This window comes from Vombatus ursinus, unplaced genomic scaffold, assembly GCF_900497805.2.
Source record: "Vombatus ursinus unplaced genomic scaffold, bare-nosed wombat genome assembly UNPS02011591.1, whole genome shotgun sequence".
Classification (NCBI taxonomy): domain Eukaryota; kingdom Metazoa; phylum Chordata; class Mammalia; order Diprotodontia; family Vombatidae; genus Vombatus; species Vombatus ursinus.
Window position 1 is genome coordinate 5,688,782 of NW_020951369.1, and position 17,338 is coordinate 5,706,119.

At 39.3% G+C, this 17,338-nt stretch overlaps 2 protein-coding genes across 16 annotated transcripts in view; one reads left to right on the forward strand and one right to left on the reverse strand.

Annotated features, from left to right (window-relative positions):
- TSGA10 (testis specific 10) overlaps window positions 1-5,027 on the reverse strand; it is a 99,162-nt gene extending 94,135 nt beyond the window's left edge. For 12 of the 15 annotated variants that reach the window (XR_003568620.1, XR_003568619.1, XR_003568618.1 and 9 more), the window contains exon 1: window positions 4,097-4,182. The gene's annotated coding sequence lies outside the window, so the exon portion shown is untranslated. Of the gene's footprint in view, window positions 1-1,884; window positions 1,920-4,096; window positions 4,183-4,589; window positions 4,664-4,946 lie in introns of those variants that run through there. The other 3 variants (XM_027856666.1, XM_027856664.1, XM_027856667.1) reach the window with 3 other exon arrangements.
- A 121-nt stretch (window positions 5,028-5,148) lies between these two features.
- CUNH2orf15 (chromosome unknown C2orf15 homolog) lies at window positions 5,149-16,195 on the forward strand. The gene is made up of 3 exons (XM_027856623.1): window positions 5,149-5,291; window positions 5,827-5,944; window positions 15,895-16,195. Exon 3 carries the CDS (start codon window positions 15,917-15,919, stop codon window positions 16,193-16,195), a length of 279 nt encoding a protein of 92 aa, XP_027712424.1. The 5' UTR covers window positions 5,149-5,291; window positions 5,827-5,944; window positions 15,895-15,916.
- Window positions 16,196-17,338: the final 1,143 nt, after the last annotated feature.

Consider the following 17,338-nt stretch of genomic DNA (forward strand, 5'->3'; position numbering starts at 1 on the left):
TCTCTGAAATTTAATTTCTTCATATGTAAAATGGGGATGATACAACATTCACATATATATAAAATATTATTAAAGACTTAATCCCAATACTATTATTAGCTTATTCCAAATAACATTGCTAGTCCCTGCCTGCTCAACTACTTATTTTTCTTTATCAAAAAGAATTAACTAAATCAAACCTTTTTTCCAGTGCTTTGATTTCTGAAATCAAAGAAATTCTACATCTGTAGAACCTTAAAATTAAATTATTCTAAAACAAAAGCCAACCACAGTCCTGGCTAAAAAGTAGTAACTATTACATTAAATACAAAGATAAACAGCTTTCAAGGGGCAGCTAGGTAGTACAGTGGATAGAACACTGGCCCTGGAGTCAGGAGGGCTTGAGTTCAAATCCAGCCTCAGACACTTGACACTTACTAGCTGTGTGGTCCTGGGCCAGTCACTTAACCCTACTGCCTAGCAAAAAAAAAAAAAAAAAAAAAAGCTTTCAAAGCATAGTCTAACATTTAGATTTAAAATGAGTAGTTTAAAAAGCATGTAAGAGACTTCCGGGAGCCAAGATAGCAAAGTAATCAGTAAGTCGCTGTCACCTTCCCTTACTGACCTCTGAAAGCCCAGAAAATACCCTGGGAAAAACTCTGGAACAGCTGAGCCAGCAGAAAGACAAGATCTTATAGCCCAGGAAGCTTGGAGGATTAACAGGAAAAGCCTCTCTTGCTTTGGGAGAGGGGGAGCAGTACCAGACGGGAACCATCCCAGCAAGTCAGTGGCAAGCACCAACTCGGCATACCGGGGGAGATCCTGAGCCCCAGAGTGAAGTAGCAGGCAAGTGCCAACATCAGGACCTCCCCTCCCCACCCCAACTCCCAACCCCCACAGTGCACAGGGAGAGGAACCTTCCCACCTCAGAAAACCACTATGTGTGCTGAAGTTCTCCAGCAGCCAAATCTCCCAGTGCTTCAGCACAACTCCAGGTTGGCAGACATCCTCCAGAAGCCAAATATTTGAGTGCTTTAAAGAAGCTTGGGTGATCAGGCATCCCACAGGGGCCAGACTCCCCCCCCCAACCCTGAGAGCTCTGGTGCTGCTAATTGCAGGCCAACACCAAGCAAGCTGCCAGCACCTGAGGTCCCAGCACACAAAGCCAGTGACCAGGTCCCAGGCTCCCAGCACAAGAAGCTTGAGTCGGTGTCCTCTACACTCCAGCAGGAGAACTCAACTTTAAAAGCCAAAAAATTGGCAAACACCATGACCAGAAAGCAGAAACAGACAATGACCATAGATTCTTATTATAAGGACAGGGAAGATCAAGGCACAAATTCAGAAGAGGACAACACTGTCAATATACCCACACCTGAAACCTCAAAGGAGAATATGAACTGGTCTCAAGCCCAAAAAGCCTTCTTGGAAGAGCTCAAGAAGGAATTTAAAAGTCAAATAAGAGATGTAGAAGAAAAATTGGGAAAGGAAGTAAGAGATATGCAAGAGTGAGTCAATAGCTTAGAAAAAGGACAAAAATTGATTGTAAAAAACAAGTCCTTAAAAAATGCAACTGGTCAAATGGAAAAAAAAAGTACACTGAAGAAAACAAGTCCTTAAAAAACACAATTGGCCAAACAGAAAAAAAAAGTACACTGAAGAAAGCAACTCTTTAAAAAGTAGAATTGGCCAAATGGAAAAGGAGGCATGAAATCTAATAGAAGGAAACAATTCATTAAAAATTGGAATTGGGCAAGTGGAAGCTAATGACTATGAGATATCAAGAATCAGTCAAACAGAAATAAAAGAATGAAAAAATAGAAGAAAATGTAAAATACCTCATTAGTAAAACAAGTGACCTGGAAAAGAAATCTAGGAGAGACAATTTTAAAATTATTGGTCTACCTGAAAACCATGATGAAAAAAAGCCTGGACAGCATCTTTCAGGAAATCATCAAGGAAAACTGCCCTGAGGTCCTTGAAACAGAAGGTAAAATAGTCATCTAAAGAATCCACCGATCACCTCCTGAAAGAGATCCCAAATTGAAAATGCCAAGAAATATTGTAGCCAAATTCCAAAATTAGCAGGTCAAGGAGAAAATACTGCAAGCAGTCAGAAAGAAACAATTTAAATACCATGGAACCACAATCAGAATTACGAAGGACCTTGCAGCTTCTACATTAAAAGACTGGAGGGCATGGAATATGATATAAGGCAAAGGAGCTTGGATTACAACCAAGGATCAACTATCCAGCAAAATTGAGCATAATCTTTCAGGGGAGGAGATGGACATTCAATGAAATAGGGGACATCCAGACCTTTCTGATGAAAAGACCAGAGCTCAACAGAAAATTTGATCTTCAAATACAAGACTTAAGAAAGGCATAAAAAGGTAAACAGTAAAGAAAAAAAAAAGTTATTAATAAGGGCAAACTGTTTACATCCCTACAAGGGAAGATGACACTTGTAACTCTTGAGAACTGTATCATTATTACAACATTTGAAAGGGATATGCATAGAGAGAGGGCATGGGTATAAGTTGACTTTGATGTGATGATAAAAACTCTAAGTGGTGAAAAGGGATTGTTCTGGAAGAGGAAAGGAGGAGGCAGAGAAAGGTAAATTACATCACATGAAAAGGCACAAAAACCTATTACAGTTGAGAGAAAGAAGGGAGGGAGAGGAGCATTGTTTGAACCTTACTCTAATCAGATTTGGCTCAAAGAGGGAATAACATAATAGTTACGTGTAGAAATCTAATTTATCCTATAGGAAGTAGGAGGGGAAAAGGGAAAGAAAAGGGAGGTGGTGAATACAAGGGAGAGAAGAAGTATTAAGGGTAAAGGGGAAGAAAAGGTAGGGGGCTGATAGAAGAGAGGGCAGACTGAGAGAGGCAGTTATTGAAAGCAAAACTCTAGTGAGGAGGGAAAAAGAGAAAGAGAGAAAAGCATAAATAGGGTGGAAAATAGGATGGAAAGACAGAGATAGTAATCATAACTGTGAATGTAAATGGGATGAACTCTCCCATAAAATGGAAGTGGATAGTAGAGTAGATTAAGAACCATAATCCTACAATATGTTGTTTAAAAATCTGTAAAGACTTATATGAACTGACGCTGAGTGAAATGAGTAGAACCAGGAGAACATTGTGCACAGTAACAGCCACACTGTTGGATGACTGACTGATAAACTTAGCTCTTCTCAGCAATGCAAGGATCTAAGACAACCCCAAAAGACTCACGATGGAAAATGCTATCCACATTCACAGAAAGAACTGTGGAGTCTGAATGCAGATGGAAGCATACTATTTTCTCTCCTTTTCTTTTGTTGTTTTGTTTTGTTTCTTCTTTAATTCCTCCCATTAGTTCTAATTCTTCTTTACATCAGGACTAACGTGTAAATGTTTAATGTGAATGTATATGTAGAGCCTACATTAGATTGCATGCTGTCTTGGGGAGTGGGGAGGAGAGGGGGAGAAAATTAAAAATTCAAAATCTTATGGAAGTGAATCTTGAAAACTAAAATAAATTATTAAAACAAACAAAAAGGCATATTACATTATGTTTATTTATTCTTACTCTGGACTGTTCTGTACATCAGTTAAAATATAAGTAACATGTATTTTTACTGGGGATGGTGAGTACTTCTGTGACGTGAATAAGGATGACACTTTATAACAGCTCAATTTCCATATATGTCAGCTTTGTTAGTCTGTTTATTTCTACAGGTGACTCGAGATATCAAAGGTTGAAATGCACAAAAGATTAAAAACAATCAACATCGCGGAAGCTAATGGGGGAGAGGTAAGTTAACTAGGTTCGAGCTCACTAAGCAAAGTCCCAAGGGTGGTGGTTTCCCCCCAAAAGTACCAGGGCTAAAATCTCCAGACATTTCATTCCATTTAAACTCTAGTTAACACTTTTTCCAAAAGAAAGCCAACTCATCCTTTCTTTGCTTGTCAGTACTTAAAACTCTAATTCCTGGAAAAAGCGTCTGCTTTTCATGCACCTGAATAAACACTCCGTCTCCCAGGAGAGACACTATCTCCTCGGACTTCCGGAAGAAGGGGGCCTGAGGAAGGGAAGAGGGTCCCGGAGTGCCCCCCAAAGCTCTCACCTCTCCCCAGACGCGCCCCTCCTAGAGCAGCCTTCCCAACAGCCCAGCAAAGAGACGCTGGAAGAAGTGAAGCGGTCACCATAGGAACTGGGCTTGGCCCCGGGCTCCCGAGAAACCGGAAACCGGGAGCCTCCCCTCGGACCCGCCCCCCCCCCGACTCCAAGCAGCAGGTGGGGGGGCCCCTCCTCAGAGGGCGAGGGCGGGGGGTGGGGCGGGAGGACGCCCACTCAGATTCTTCCTGTCCTCATAGCCTTTCCGGTCAGAACTGGAGGCCTCCCCCATCCCCGGCCTCCCCCACCCATCCCGGCGCTAGTCCCCGCGGGCGGCGGCGGCCAGGCCCTGCCCCCCTCCCCTTCCCTTTCCTCCTTGTCCTCGCCCTCCCTAAAATCCAAATCAACCCGGACCCGTCCAGCTGGCGAAGGGAAGCGGGAGGCGGGGCCGGGCGGGGAGGAGGCGGTGCTAACCGCCGGGCTCCGCCCACACGCCTCCGTACCTGCGGGGGGCTCCTCCTCCTCCTCCACGGCCGCGGCGCCCTCGCTCTGCCTCACTCCCGCTGCCCGCGTGCACTCGACTGGGCTCCACCCTCTAGTAACCGTACGCCTACTTCCTAGGAGGCACGCTGCCAGCCACGCACTCACACCTAGCGACGTAGACGTCTACCTGCTCACCCGCCCTTCCAACGAGCTCGCACCCTCGGCGCGTGCCCGCGATTCCGCCTTCGCTCCAGCCCCCCCATTCAGCCTCCCTCTTGTGGTTCAAAAGCTGTACCCTCCCTTTTCCCACGACACCAGCGTCTGGTCTCCTAGTAACCAGACACGCGCCCTCTTTCCGCCTCAGCAGCCTTCCTCACCCTCCGGGCAGCTGCTCCTACAGGTCCTTCGCCTCACCTGAGAAGAGCGCGCATGCGCTCCCTACATTTTCTCCTTCTCCGTCCCCACCCCCCTTGGAACCCCCGCTCTATTTGCTCTGTCTGGGGCAACCCGTGGCGCCTTAGCTTGGTTCTTTATTTCTCCCGCGACGTGGCGCAGTTATCATTCTTAAATCTACGGGACTCAAGCCTGGAGAGCCGGCTTCGTCCGTTGTTCTCGGAGCGCGGACTGCACTCTTCGGCCGCAGCCGGGCGTGCCGCGGAGCCTCCCAAGGTTTCCACCTGTGGGCTTTGCGGGATCCCGGAGAGCTGGCTGTCTAGACCGAGGTGAGCGCCGGCAGCCGTGCTCCCGGAGCGGCCGTCCTTTCCTCCCGCCCCGCCCCCCAGTCCCGTCGCGGACGCTGAAGGGCGCTGACCGCGGTCAGCTCAGCCCCGGGGGGGGGGGCGCCAGCCCAGGGCCCAGCACCCGTAGGAGGGGGGCGGAACATGCAGACCCCTCTCCTTAAAGCGGCTGAGAAGGGGGAGGGATGGTCTGATCTCTTGTTAGAATGTTAGAGAAAAACATACATCTGTGCTTTCCATGTTTTAATGTCTAGTCAATAAGCCTTCCTTCTGTCATGACTGTCACAGCAGTAGCTTAGACTCCGTGGAGACGAATTCGTGTATTAATTGATTGTCTTAAAGTGAGAAATTGAGGTGAGAGAAAGAAGACCAAGGTTGGTCTCTTTGCCTTCCATTTAAAAAAGAATGCTCTGGGGAAATCGGTGCGTTGATTTCTACCCACCCCCTCGTAAGTAACAAACAACATTTGAACCATTGTGGTTCCTCCCTCTCTTTTTTCTTTCTTTTTTTTTAAATACAGCTGGGATGATGTCTAAATTTTCCCCGGAGTGTATTTCAGTGTTGGTGAAACAGCTCAAACCTCTATTTAAAAAGTCAGGTCACATCTCGAAGAGATTGATAATTCATGTTTTAGAAAGGTGGGTGATCATTTTTATGGCATTATATTTTACACCTGTAGATATGAACATCTCTTCTTTAGGATGCTTCTTCAAAAATGATTATCATAATGCAGATGCTTCATATGTTCCCAACTTAATAATTCTAATTTTTTTGGTTCCTCTATAGTTTTATGTATACATATGTAAGATATGTTAGTGTAAATGCAATAGTTTGATTTTTTTTCCTTAAGCTTTTTTTTTTTGTAACCCGAGTCATCATGGGAGTACTCCTAATCGTCTAGACTGGGGCTCACCAATTGAAATGGATTTGACTCCTTTGGGAGAACCCTCAGTCCAACAGATCAGGGGTCTTCTCCGGTTACTGTTACATTTTGTTTTTTTACTTGTCATTTACCCTTAACTTTGTACCCATTGAACCCTTCTTTTTAATAATGAAAAACATTTCAACAAAACCAACCTACACAGCCAACAGAATATGCCATACAGTATATATCACAGTCCACAACCTGAGTCCTCTCACCTCTCTACTGAGGGAGCAGGTATATTTTGTTTCTCCAGAGACACAGGAACTATATGCATACAACTTTAAAACACTCTTTACAGTAATATAGACCTAAACAATTGGAGAAATGCCAGTCGATTTACCAAAGGATTAATTTATAGAACTAGAAGTAATAGAAAATTAATCTGAAGGAACAAAAGATTAAGAATATGAAGGGAAATAAAAAAAAGTAGGAAGGATAGGAGCCTAATAACAGATTTCAAATTATACTAAGAAAGCAGTAATCTTCCAAACAATTTGGTATTCGTTAAAAGATAAAGAGGTTGGTTACTCAGTACAACAAATTAGGTACCAACCAAACAGGAGTCATCAAGTGTTTGATAAATTCAAATACCATAGATACTAGAATAAGAACTCACTGTTTGACAAAAGCTGTTGGGAAAACTGGAAAGCATTCTAGCAGAATTTAAGTTTAGAAGAACACTTTATACCAAAATGGCTTCCAAATGTATATATAACATACATATAAGGTTACATCATAGGTTAGAGAGAGGATCAAGGAAAAAAATTACCTTTCAAATCTCTAAATAGACCTAATGAGATAGAGAAGATTACAGAAGATAAAATGGATAGTTTTGATTATATAAAATTTAAAAGTTTTGGCATAAATCCAGTGTAGCCCAGATTAAAAGGGGGAAAAAATCTTTGCAGCAAGTTTCACTGATGAAGGTTTTATTTCAAAATATACAAGGAATTGATTCAAGTTTATGAAAATAAGATCCATTTCTCTTTTAATAAATAGTCTAAGGCTATATGAACAGGCAGTTCTACATGGAAGAAACCTAAACTACCTATAACCACATAAAAAAAAAATGCACCAAATCACTAGTAAGTAGGGAAATGTAAATTAAAGCAACTCTGAAGTTCTACTTCATACCCATAAGATTGGCAAACCAGACAAAAAATGACAAATGTTGAAGGGAATGTAGGAAAATAAATTGATGTACTGTTTGTGGGGCTGTGAATTGATCTAGCCATTCTGGTAAGCATTTTGGAATTGTGTCCCAATGGTTACTAAACTATGCATACTTTTTGACCCAGTGGAAGCCTTTTTGCTTCCCTGGCCTCCTTCATCTTTTACATGAAATTTCATCTTCTACATGAAGTATTTCCTAACCTCTCAATTCTATTGCCTTCCCTCTTTTGATTATTTCCTATTTATCCTGTAAATAGCTTGTTTGTGCGTAATTATTTCTTGTCTACCCCATTGGTTTGTGAGTTCCTTGAGGGCAGAGTCTGTCTTGCCTTTTTGTATCCCCAGTGCTTAGTTAGTAAAGAGTTTAATAAATGCTTATTGACGACTATTGTGATACTAATACTAGGCCTGTATTTCAATAATAGGCTTATACTCCAAAAAGATCAAAGAAAGAAGAAAAAGACCCCTTTTTAGCAGATCTTTTTGTAGTTGCAAAGAACTGTAAATTAAGGAAGTACCCATCAGTTGGGAAATCGTTGAACAAATTGTGTTGTGTATGAATGTAATGGAATACTATTTTGCTGAAAGATGGTTTCAAAGAAACTGAGATGAATGAAAAGTCCAAAAGAATTTTGGGGTAATTAATAATCAGTTTATTAGGCTGGCTGATAATAAATTGATGGTCAGTCATTTCTCTTTTCTTCTTTTATTCCTAAAAGTTACATAGGAGTTGCTTTAGTTTTTGAAGCAAATCATTTCATCTTCTAGATCAACAAATATTTGTTAACAAACTATGTGCCTGGCATTATTGTGGGCATCTTTAGAGATAAAACATAATAAAACTGAACCTTGTTCTTAAGAAGCTGAACTCCCTATTAGGGAAACAAACTATGCCCATGAAACAAAAAGCAATGTAAAACAATATATGAAAAAATGCCCCCCAATCAATCAACAACAGTTTATTAAGTTCGGTTATGTGCCAGGCATTGTGCTAAACCCTGAAAATACCAAGAAAAAAGTAAAAACAGCCCCTACCCACAAGAAACTCACATTCTATTGAAGCAGCTACTATGTACACAAATAATTGTAGGTAATTCTAGAAGGTAATTCTAAAAGGGAAAAGCAGTAGCAGCTGAGGGCACTAGGAAAGACTTCTGTACTAAGGCTTGAAGGAAGGCAGGGATTCTTAGAGGTAGAGGTGAAGGTAGTATATTTCAGGGATGGGGGACAGCCAAAGCAAAAGCAGAAAGATGAAAGATGCACTTGTATGTGTGAAGAACAATAAGTAAACCAGTAAAGCTGAATTGTGGAGAGTATTAATATGTAAGAAGACTGGAAAGAAGGTTGTAAAGACATTTATTAAGCACCTACTATATACCATGCACTGTCCTTAGTGCTGGGGCTTCAAAGGCTGTCAAAAGCTAGTCTACTACTAAGGAGCTCACAGCCTAATGGTAGAGACAACATGCAAACAAATATGTACAAACAAGCTGTATACAGGATAGATACGAAGTAATTAACAGAGAGAAGGCACTAGAATTAAGAGAGATGGGAAAGGCTTCCTGGAGAATGTAGGATTTTAGCTGGGATTTGAAGGAAGCCAGGAAAGGAAAGTCAGGTAGTATAAACAAGTAGGGAGAGCATTCTGGCCATGGAAGACAGCCAAGTGAAAGTGCCCACAGTAGGGAGATGAGTATCTTGTTCAAGTATCAACAAGGAGGACAGTGTCACTGGATTGAAGAGTACATGGGTGATAGAATATGTAAGAAAACTGGAAAGGTGAGGGGAGAGGCTAGGTTATGAAGAGTTTGAATCCCAGGCAGAGGATTTATATTTGATTCTGGGGGTGATAAGGAACCACTGGAGTTTATCGAATGAGGAGGTGACATAGTTAGACGTGTGCTTTAGAAAAATCACTGACTACTGAATGGAAGATGGACTGGAGTGGGGAGAGATTTGTGGTATGCAGATCAACCAAGCCGACTTGGAATAGTCCAGGCTTGATGAGATGAAGACCTGCACCAGGGCAGTGTCAGAGGAGAGAAGGGGGCAAAAGAGATGGTGCAAAGGTGAAATCGACAGACCTTGGCATCAGATTGGATACTGGTTGGGGGGGGCAGGGCAGGACAGCAAGGAGGAGCACTGGAATTAGGAGTAGAGGATGACATCTAGGTTGCAAGCCTAGGAAACTTGACAGTATTAGGGAGAGGTGGAGCCAAGATGACAAAGTGCAGTGAGCATTTCTGCTGAGCTTTCCCAACCCCTAAATAACTTTTAAAAGGTATGTCAAATCAAATTCTGAGTGGGATAACAAAAAATAAGTCACAGTGAGACCTTTTTTCAGCCCAAGACAGTTTAGGAAAATAGAAGGAGAGGTCTATAGATACTGGAGTGGGAGCTGGCCAGATGCCCAGCATGGCAGAAGCATCACTGGTTATAAGGCTTAGAGGAGGTAGACACTGAGAGCCCTCAGCACCTAAGGACAGTAAGGGGACTAAACACCTGGTCAGAAAGAGATTACAAGGGACCCCTGTACTAACATTGAACACAGGACTAGGCATCACTTGGCAGTTGTGTTAACCGTTACCCAGGTCTGGGTTGCAGATCCAAGGCAGAGAGGAGCAGTTTCACTAGAGAAGACAGAGGCCCTACTTGAGTAAGGACCAGAGTGAAGACCAGGAAGATAGTGATCAGAACTCTCCCTGGATCACACCTCCTTGGGCACCAAAAACCTACAAGCTCCCCAAATCTAGCCACAGAAGCTCAGAATAGCCCACCCCAGAAGTGAGTAGAGCCAAACTCTAACATAAAGCCCAAAATCAAGATATGGGCTGGAAAAATTTGCAAACAACAAAAAAAGAACTTCATCATAAATAGTTTCTATGGTCACAGGGAGGCTCACGATACAAACTCAGAAGTCAACAACTTCAAAATATCTAAAAGGGAAGTCTTTTAAAAATACGGATTGTACACACAACCAACAAGAATTTCTAGAAGAGCTAAAAAGATTAAAAAAGAGCAAAAAATGGTTTTAAAAATCAAGTAAGAGTGATAGGGAAAAAACTGGGAAAAGAAATAAGAGCAGTGCCAGAAGATGATGAAAAGAGAATTAACAGCTTGGTAAAAGTGGTACAAAGCCTTACTGAAGAAAATAATTCCTTAAACATTAGAATTGGTCAAGTGGAAGCTAATAACTCTCTGAGACATCAAGAAACAAAGTCAAAAGACTGAAAAAATAGAAGAAAATATGAAATATCACATCAGAAAAACAACTGATCTGGAAAATAGATCAAGGAGTGATTATTTAAGAATTCTTCGACTATCTGAAAGCCAGGATCAAAGAAAGAACTGTAGGAATGCAGAAACAGACCAGTCCTACCTACTATGTCAATGGTACTTTAATTCTGCCTTCTTCTATGGGAAATAAAAGGTAAAAGATAGGTGGAGGAAAGGTTAGGGAAAGGAAACCACCTACTTATTTCTTAAAGTAAAAATAGGTCAGAGAACAGAATCAACTCAACTTTAATAGTTTGGGTCAAGTATTAGGATATTTTTATGATAAAGAGAAGATATTTGAAAGCTAAATAGTTAAGAGAGTAATTCAGATTTCAAAAGTTTAACAAAGTACGTGTCACCTAATGTCTCTAGGACTACTAAATGTATAAAATGTATAAAATAATTAGACTGGATTATTTCCAAAGTCTCTTCCATCTCTAAGTCTGTGATCTTTTTAAAGTAAATCTTTCACAAATCACAAATCTTTCCAAATTGTTTTTTATCTCAGATGCATATTTATCAACCTACAAATAATTATTGAGCTCCTTTTATGTGCTAGATACTGTATTGTGCTCAGTATCCTATTCTACTATGGTTAAAGTACTTTAAAACTACTCTTCAGTAAATGGAAACATTGATTTGATGGGGTGAGATAACCTTTGGAACTGTTTTTTAGTAATTTTATCTATTTGGGGAATTCCAGCTGGTTTGTTTCTGCATTGCTGAGGCTCTGGGGGTTTAAGTGACTTGTTTAGAGTGAGACACATAACATGTGTCAAGGGTTAGGTTTGAACCCAAGTATTTCTTGCTCCAAGGCCACCCATTATCCAATGTGCTAGGATGCCTCTCACCTTTTTTTGTTTATCGAGAGGTCCATATAAATTTTGCTTTCTTCCCTATTCATGCTTATTTTATCCACAGATCAAAAAAAAAAAGGTAATCAGGAAGTACTTCAGACTTATGTAGAATTTTAATGTTTAAACCATTTAAGAGCTTCGAGGTATTTGAAGTAAACTTTTAGTAGCAGTTATAAATATTGCTGTCATTTTCCCAGGGTCCTAGGTGTGTGATAAGAAATACTGAATATTTTAGTAGTCAAGATGTTAAAGAAAAAAAAAGGTTTTGAAGTACTAAAAAAATTACGCAAAAAGTAATTCCCTCGAATTCATAGTTCAACCCAGAAATAGTATCTGGAAAGATTGTTAAATATTTATGACTGGATAAATTATACCCAAGGAGTACCTGATTAGGTTTTAACTCACTGAGGAATTCTGAGGTAGCTTAAGTGATTTATCTTGTTATTCTCTGTAATGCCTTAAAATGGACTTAATCTTAATGGGTCTCAGTTTTTTGAGAATACTGAACATCAATTCCAGTATTCTCTTTTTATCAATAGTGTCCATCTTTGTGCACACATTGGAAGAAGAGGTTTTCAAAGCTAAAGTTTTACTTAAAATTTTCAAAAATAGTTGCATATCACTTCTGCACAAAATAAGATTAGAGTATTAAGGTGTGATGTATCTTGTGTAGTATACTGTAAATTTTGTTGAGAACAGGAAATATTTTTTGCATGCTGCCAAAAGTCTGGGACAATGTTTTCCATAAACCACGTACTTTTAGAGGGATTGTTCAGTCATTTTAGTAGTGTCTAATCTTTCATGACTCCATTTGAGTTTTGTTTTTTGTTTTTTTTTTGGCAAAAACACTGGAGTGATTTGCCATTTCCTTTTCCAGTGGATCCATTTTGTCAGACAATAAGCAGTTAAGTGATTTGCTAGGAAATGTCTGAGGCGGATTTGAACTCGAGTCTTCCTGACTCCAGGCTCAGGTTCTATCCACTGAGCTACCAGATGCCTCCAGTAAGTGCTCAATAAATACCTTATGAATGAACAAATGATTTTGTAACAGAAATAATGTCATTCAGAATTTTAAAGTCAATGTGCCACCTTGCTACTTTTTGAAAAGTGACTGAGATTAACACTCGGTGGTTCATATGCTTTAAAATTCTGAATGACCCAACTGAACTCTCCCAGTATGCCCCTCTAAACAACTTTAAAGTAACACCTCAAATCTAATTTTGGAGTGGCAGGGCCAAGGACGGGGTAAGATATTTTTCCAGCATAAGAAAACTTAGGAGATCAGCAGAAGTTTGTGACATGAGGGTGGAGGCCTGTCCAGAGCCCACATACGCTATGGCAGCAACAGTGGCTGCAGCACCTGAAAAGCTCTCAGCCCACAGATGATGATAAGGGAATTGGACAGTTGGTCAGAAAGAAATTATAGGGGAACCCTTTTAAGGCATTATAGAGAATAACAAGATAAATCACTTAAGCTTCCTCAGAATTCCTCAGTGAGTTAAAACCTCATTAGGTACTCCTTGGGTATAATTTATCCAGCTGGTACTGACTGACAACTCTGTTGCCCATATGCAATTCTGAGTTGCAGTTCCAGGGCAGAGAGGAGAGCTAGGGGTTGATCACAAGGGAGTAGGGGTCCTGGTCACAGTTCCAAAGCAAAGAGGAGCTCTAGTGCTTGTGGCTGCAGGGGACCAAGGGCCTTTCCTGGGTAAAGACCAGAGTACAGACCAAGAGAGCAGTGACCATACTTCTCCAAGGATCACATCACCCTGGAAGCACTAAAAACTTGCAGACCCCCCCCACAACTAGCTCTGGAAACAACAGCATCAAAAAGCCTAAAGCTTGGGCAGTTCCTTGCCACCCTAAGGTGAGCAAAGCCCAACTTTAATATAAAGTTCAAAGTCAAGAAGCAGGCTGGAAAAACGAGCAAGCAACAACAAAAAAGAATTTGACCATAAAAAGCTACTTTGGTGACAAGGAACACGAAGACATAAACTCAGAAGACGACAAGAATGTGAAAATAGCCATGAACAAAGCCTCAAAAAAATGCTAATTGGACCCAAACCCAATAAGCATTCCTGGAAGCATTAAAGAGATGAGTGGTAGAGGAAAAAATGAGAATGATGCAAGAAAATTATGAAAAGAGAATTAACAGCTGGGTAAGAGGTACAAAACGTCACTGAAGAAAATAACACCTTAAAAATAGAATTGGCCTAATGATAAAATTCATGAAAGTATAAAGATCTCCTTAAAAAGCAGAATTGGGCAAGTGGAAGCTAATGACTCCATGAGACATCAAGAAACAATATAGAACAAAGTCAAAAGAATAGAAAAATAGAAGACTATGTGAATTGTCTCATTGGAAAAACAACTGATCTGGAAAATAGACCAAGGTGAGATAATTTAAGAATTATTGAACTACCTGAAAGCCATGAACAAAGAAAGAGCCTAGACATCATATTTCAAGAAATTATCAAGGAAAGCTCTGATATTTTGGATCCAAAGGGTAAAATAGAAATTGAAAGAATCCACCAATCACTTCTTGAAAGAGATCTCAAAATGAAAACTCCCAGGAATATTCTAGCCAAATTCTAGAGCTCCCAAACCAAGGAGAAAATACTGCAATCAGCCAGAAAAAAACAATTCAAATATAATGGCATAACAGGATTACACAAGATTAGCATCTTCCATGATAAAGGAGTGGAGGGTTTGGAATATGATATTCTGGAAGTCAAAGGAACTAGGACTACAACCAAACTGAGTTTTACAGTAAAACTGAGTGTAATCCTTTGGAGGAAAAAAAAAAAGGATATTTAATAAAAGCATTCCTAATGAAAAGACCAGAGCTGAATAGAAAAACTGACATTCAAACGAAAGACTCAAGAGAAGCATAAACAGGTAAACATGAAAGAGTAATCATAAGGCATTCAATAAAGTTAAACTGTTTATATTTCAAAGGTGAAGATGATACATGTAACTTCTAAGAACTTTATCATTATTAAAGCAGTTAAAAGGAGATTACACAGACAAGAAGGCATGGATGTGAGTCAGTTATGTTGAAATGATCTTCAAAAAAAAGGAAGGAATGAGAAAGGAATGCACTAGGGGAAGGGGTAAGGGAGAGATGGAATGCAGAAATTTTTCTCACATGAAAGAGGAACTCAAGGAAGGGCTTTTTAAAAAAAAGGAGGGGAAAATAGGAGGGGGATGGTGATAGCAGGTAGTGTTTGAACCTCACCCTCATCAGAATTGGTTCATAGAGGGAAGAATATATTTAAATACTCAGCTGTGTATAGAAATGTAACTTACCTAATAGGGAGGGGAAGGGGATGAGAAAAAGGGGGAGTGATGATAAAAGAGAAGGCAGATTAAGGGAGGCAATGGTCAGAAGCAAAACAAATTTTTGAGGAGGGACAGGATAAAGAGAGAAGAAACAAGAAAATGGGATAGAGGAAAATACACAGGAAAAGAACCCATGTGTACAAAAATCTTTATAGCAGCTATTTTGTGATGGCAAAGAATTGGAAATTTAGAGGATGCTCATCAAATGGAGAATGGCTGAACAAGTTGTGGCAATGATTGTGATGGAGTACTATTGTGCTTTAAAAAATGATGAGGGGGTGGTTTCAGAAAAACATGGCAAGAACTATATGAACTTATTCAACATGAAATGAGAACTGAGAGATCATTGTGCACAGTAACAGCAAGGTTGTAATGATGATAACTGTGAAAGACTTAGTTACTCTGATCAATACAATGATCCAAGACAGCTCCAAAAAATTTATGATGAAAAAATGCTATCCACCTCCAGAGAGACAATTGATGAACTCTTGAGTGCTAACTGAAGTATAATTTTCTCACTTTATTTTTCTTGTTTTTTAAAAAAAAAACATGGCTAATACAGAAATATGTTTTGCATGATTTCACATGTATAATTGACATTATTTGTATCTCAGTGTATGGGGGAGGAGTGGAAAGGAGGAGAGAATTTGGAACTCAAGATTTAAAAAGAAAATCATGTTTAAAATAAATAGTAAATTAAAATGTTAAACAAATTTTAAAAATAAAGAACTTAGGAACCTTCTGAAAAGGAAAATGGAACCTTCTAAATTTTGATAAGTGGGGAGGAGTAAATTCTTTCTATAATTCAGTATGACAACTATGACATTACATTCCTTCCAAGTCTTAAGCCATGTATGTCTTAAGCATAAGTGGCAAGTAATTAGTATTAGCTTTTGATATTTTCATTGGTTTTCTGTCTTTCAAATAGGAGTTTTTCAGTGATCAAGTTGAAGAAAAATTTGTGAGCATTGCCTTTCAACTACACAGAAATTTTGTTGGCAATTTTTTTTTCTAGACTTTGAAGATATTGTCCCAAAATGGGATTCTCTCTTAGTAAATCTGCTACTCAAGTATCTGCTATACACAGTGATTCAAAAGTGGAGGATCATTTAATCCGAAGGACTGAGAAAACCAGGTTAAGACCAGTGACTCAGTTATTTCAAAATACCGGAAAAATAAGGTTAGAAGCTACAATTCAAGGAGAAAACTTTACAGTGAATGAAGAGACTGGCACAGAATCTCATTCAGGAAAAGCACTAAGTTCTGTGACATATGTTAAAGAAAGAGATGGACTAGAAATGATAGATGTGGAATGAGGCTATTTCTACATTATTAACAAACAAACCCCTTTGGTTAATTGGTGAGTCGAACTGCCTAATTTTATTTGGTAAACTTGGAAAAAATGGAGAGTTTTACTAATTCTTATTTGCTGCTTTGACTCAATGTACTGAATTTTTTTTTTTAACAACAAAAAGATGACTAAAAGCCTCTTTGAAGAAAAAGCCTTCCACTTGTCAAAGCAGATAAATCCAATCCTGTATTCTGCCTTTGTAAAATGCTGGGGTTTTGCAGCAATGATGTTTAAATACATAAGGCTAGTTTAATCTTAACATCTACTATTTTAATATCTAGTAGACTCTATCTTTTTCTCTTTTTCATGACTACTGATTATGAAAATGTTATTTTGTAGAATTTTTACTAATTTATAAGAAGCTTAATTGCTGATCTGTTTTATCTTTGTTACCAAAAAAGAGTTTAGAGTTTCTAAGTAGCAAAATACCTAACTAGGCATATATACTTGATTGATTAAAAATTATAATCTGCTTTCGGTGTTTTGCGCAATTTCAAGTATATATGTTGCCCGTGTACCATTTCCTATTTGAGCCCATGAACAATGAAATTTTATGTTAGTTTCCTTACCGTTCTCTAGTACTTGAAGGTGACAGAAAAGAAAGCTTACAGGCTTCCCAAAGTGGAGCTAGATAGTCTCTACAAATGATTTGTAACCTTTGGAGTCCTTTAATTAAATCTTTTCTTGAAGGTGATTTTTCCTTGTTTAATTCATTGAACAATTTTTTTTAATTTTTAAGTGATACACTGACAAGTATTAAGATGTTAAATTTTTACCTTGTAGCTACTGCCATTTCATACAATCAATTTGAAGTGCTTAGATATAAAAAACACTTTCAGGTGTAAAACAAAACAAAAAAAACATTTTATTTTCTATACGTCAGTTGCTGTTCTTCCCAGTGTAGTAGCTTAGCCACAGGAGTATTGGCTTAAGTAATATTAGGTGAAACCAGAACAGTTTGCTGCATATAGAAAATGCTTTATTGCTATTTATTTTACTTATGTTTTGTATATTTTATAATGTAGCAGTGGCTGCTTCAGATACCTAGTTAATCTGCCTCTGGACAATAAAAATAGTGTTTGCTTGTGGGGTAAAAAAAATTAGTACT

Coding starts and splice junctions, on each gene's coding strand:
- CUNH2orf15 (XM_027856623.1), top strand. CDS start 15,917: ATGGGATTCTCTCTTAGTAAATCTGCTACTCAAGTATCTGCTATACAC.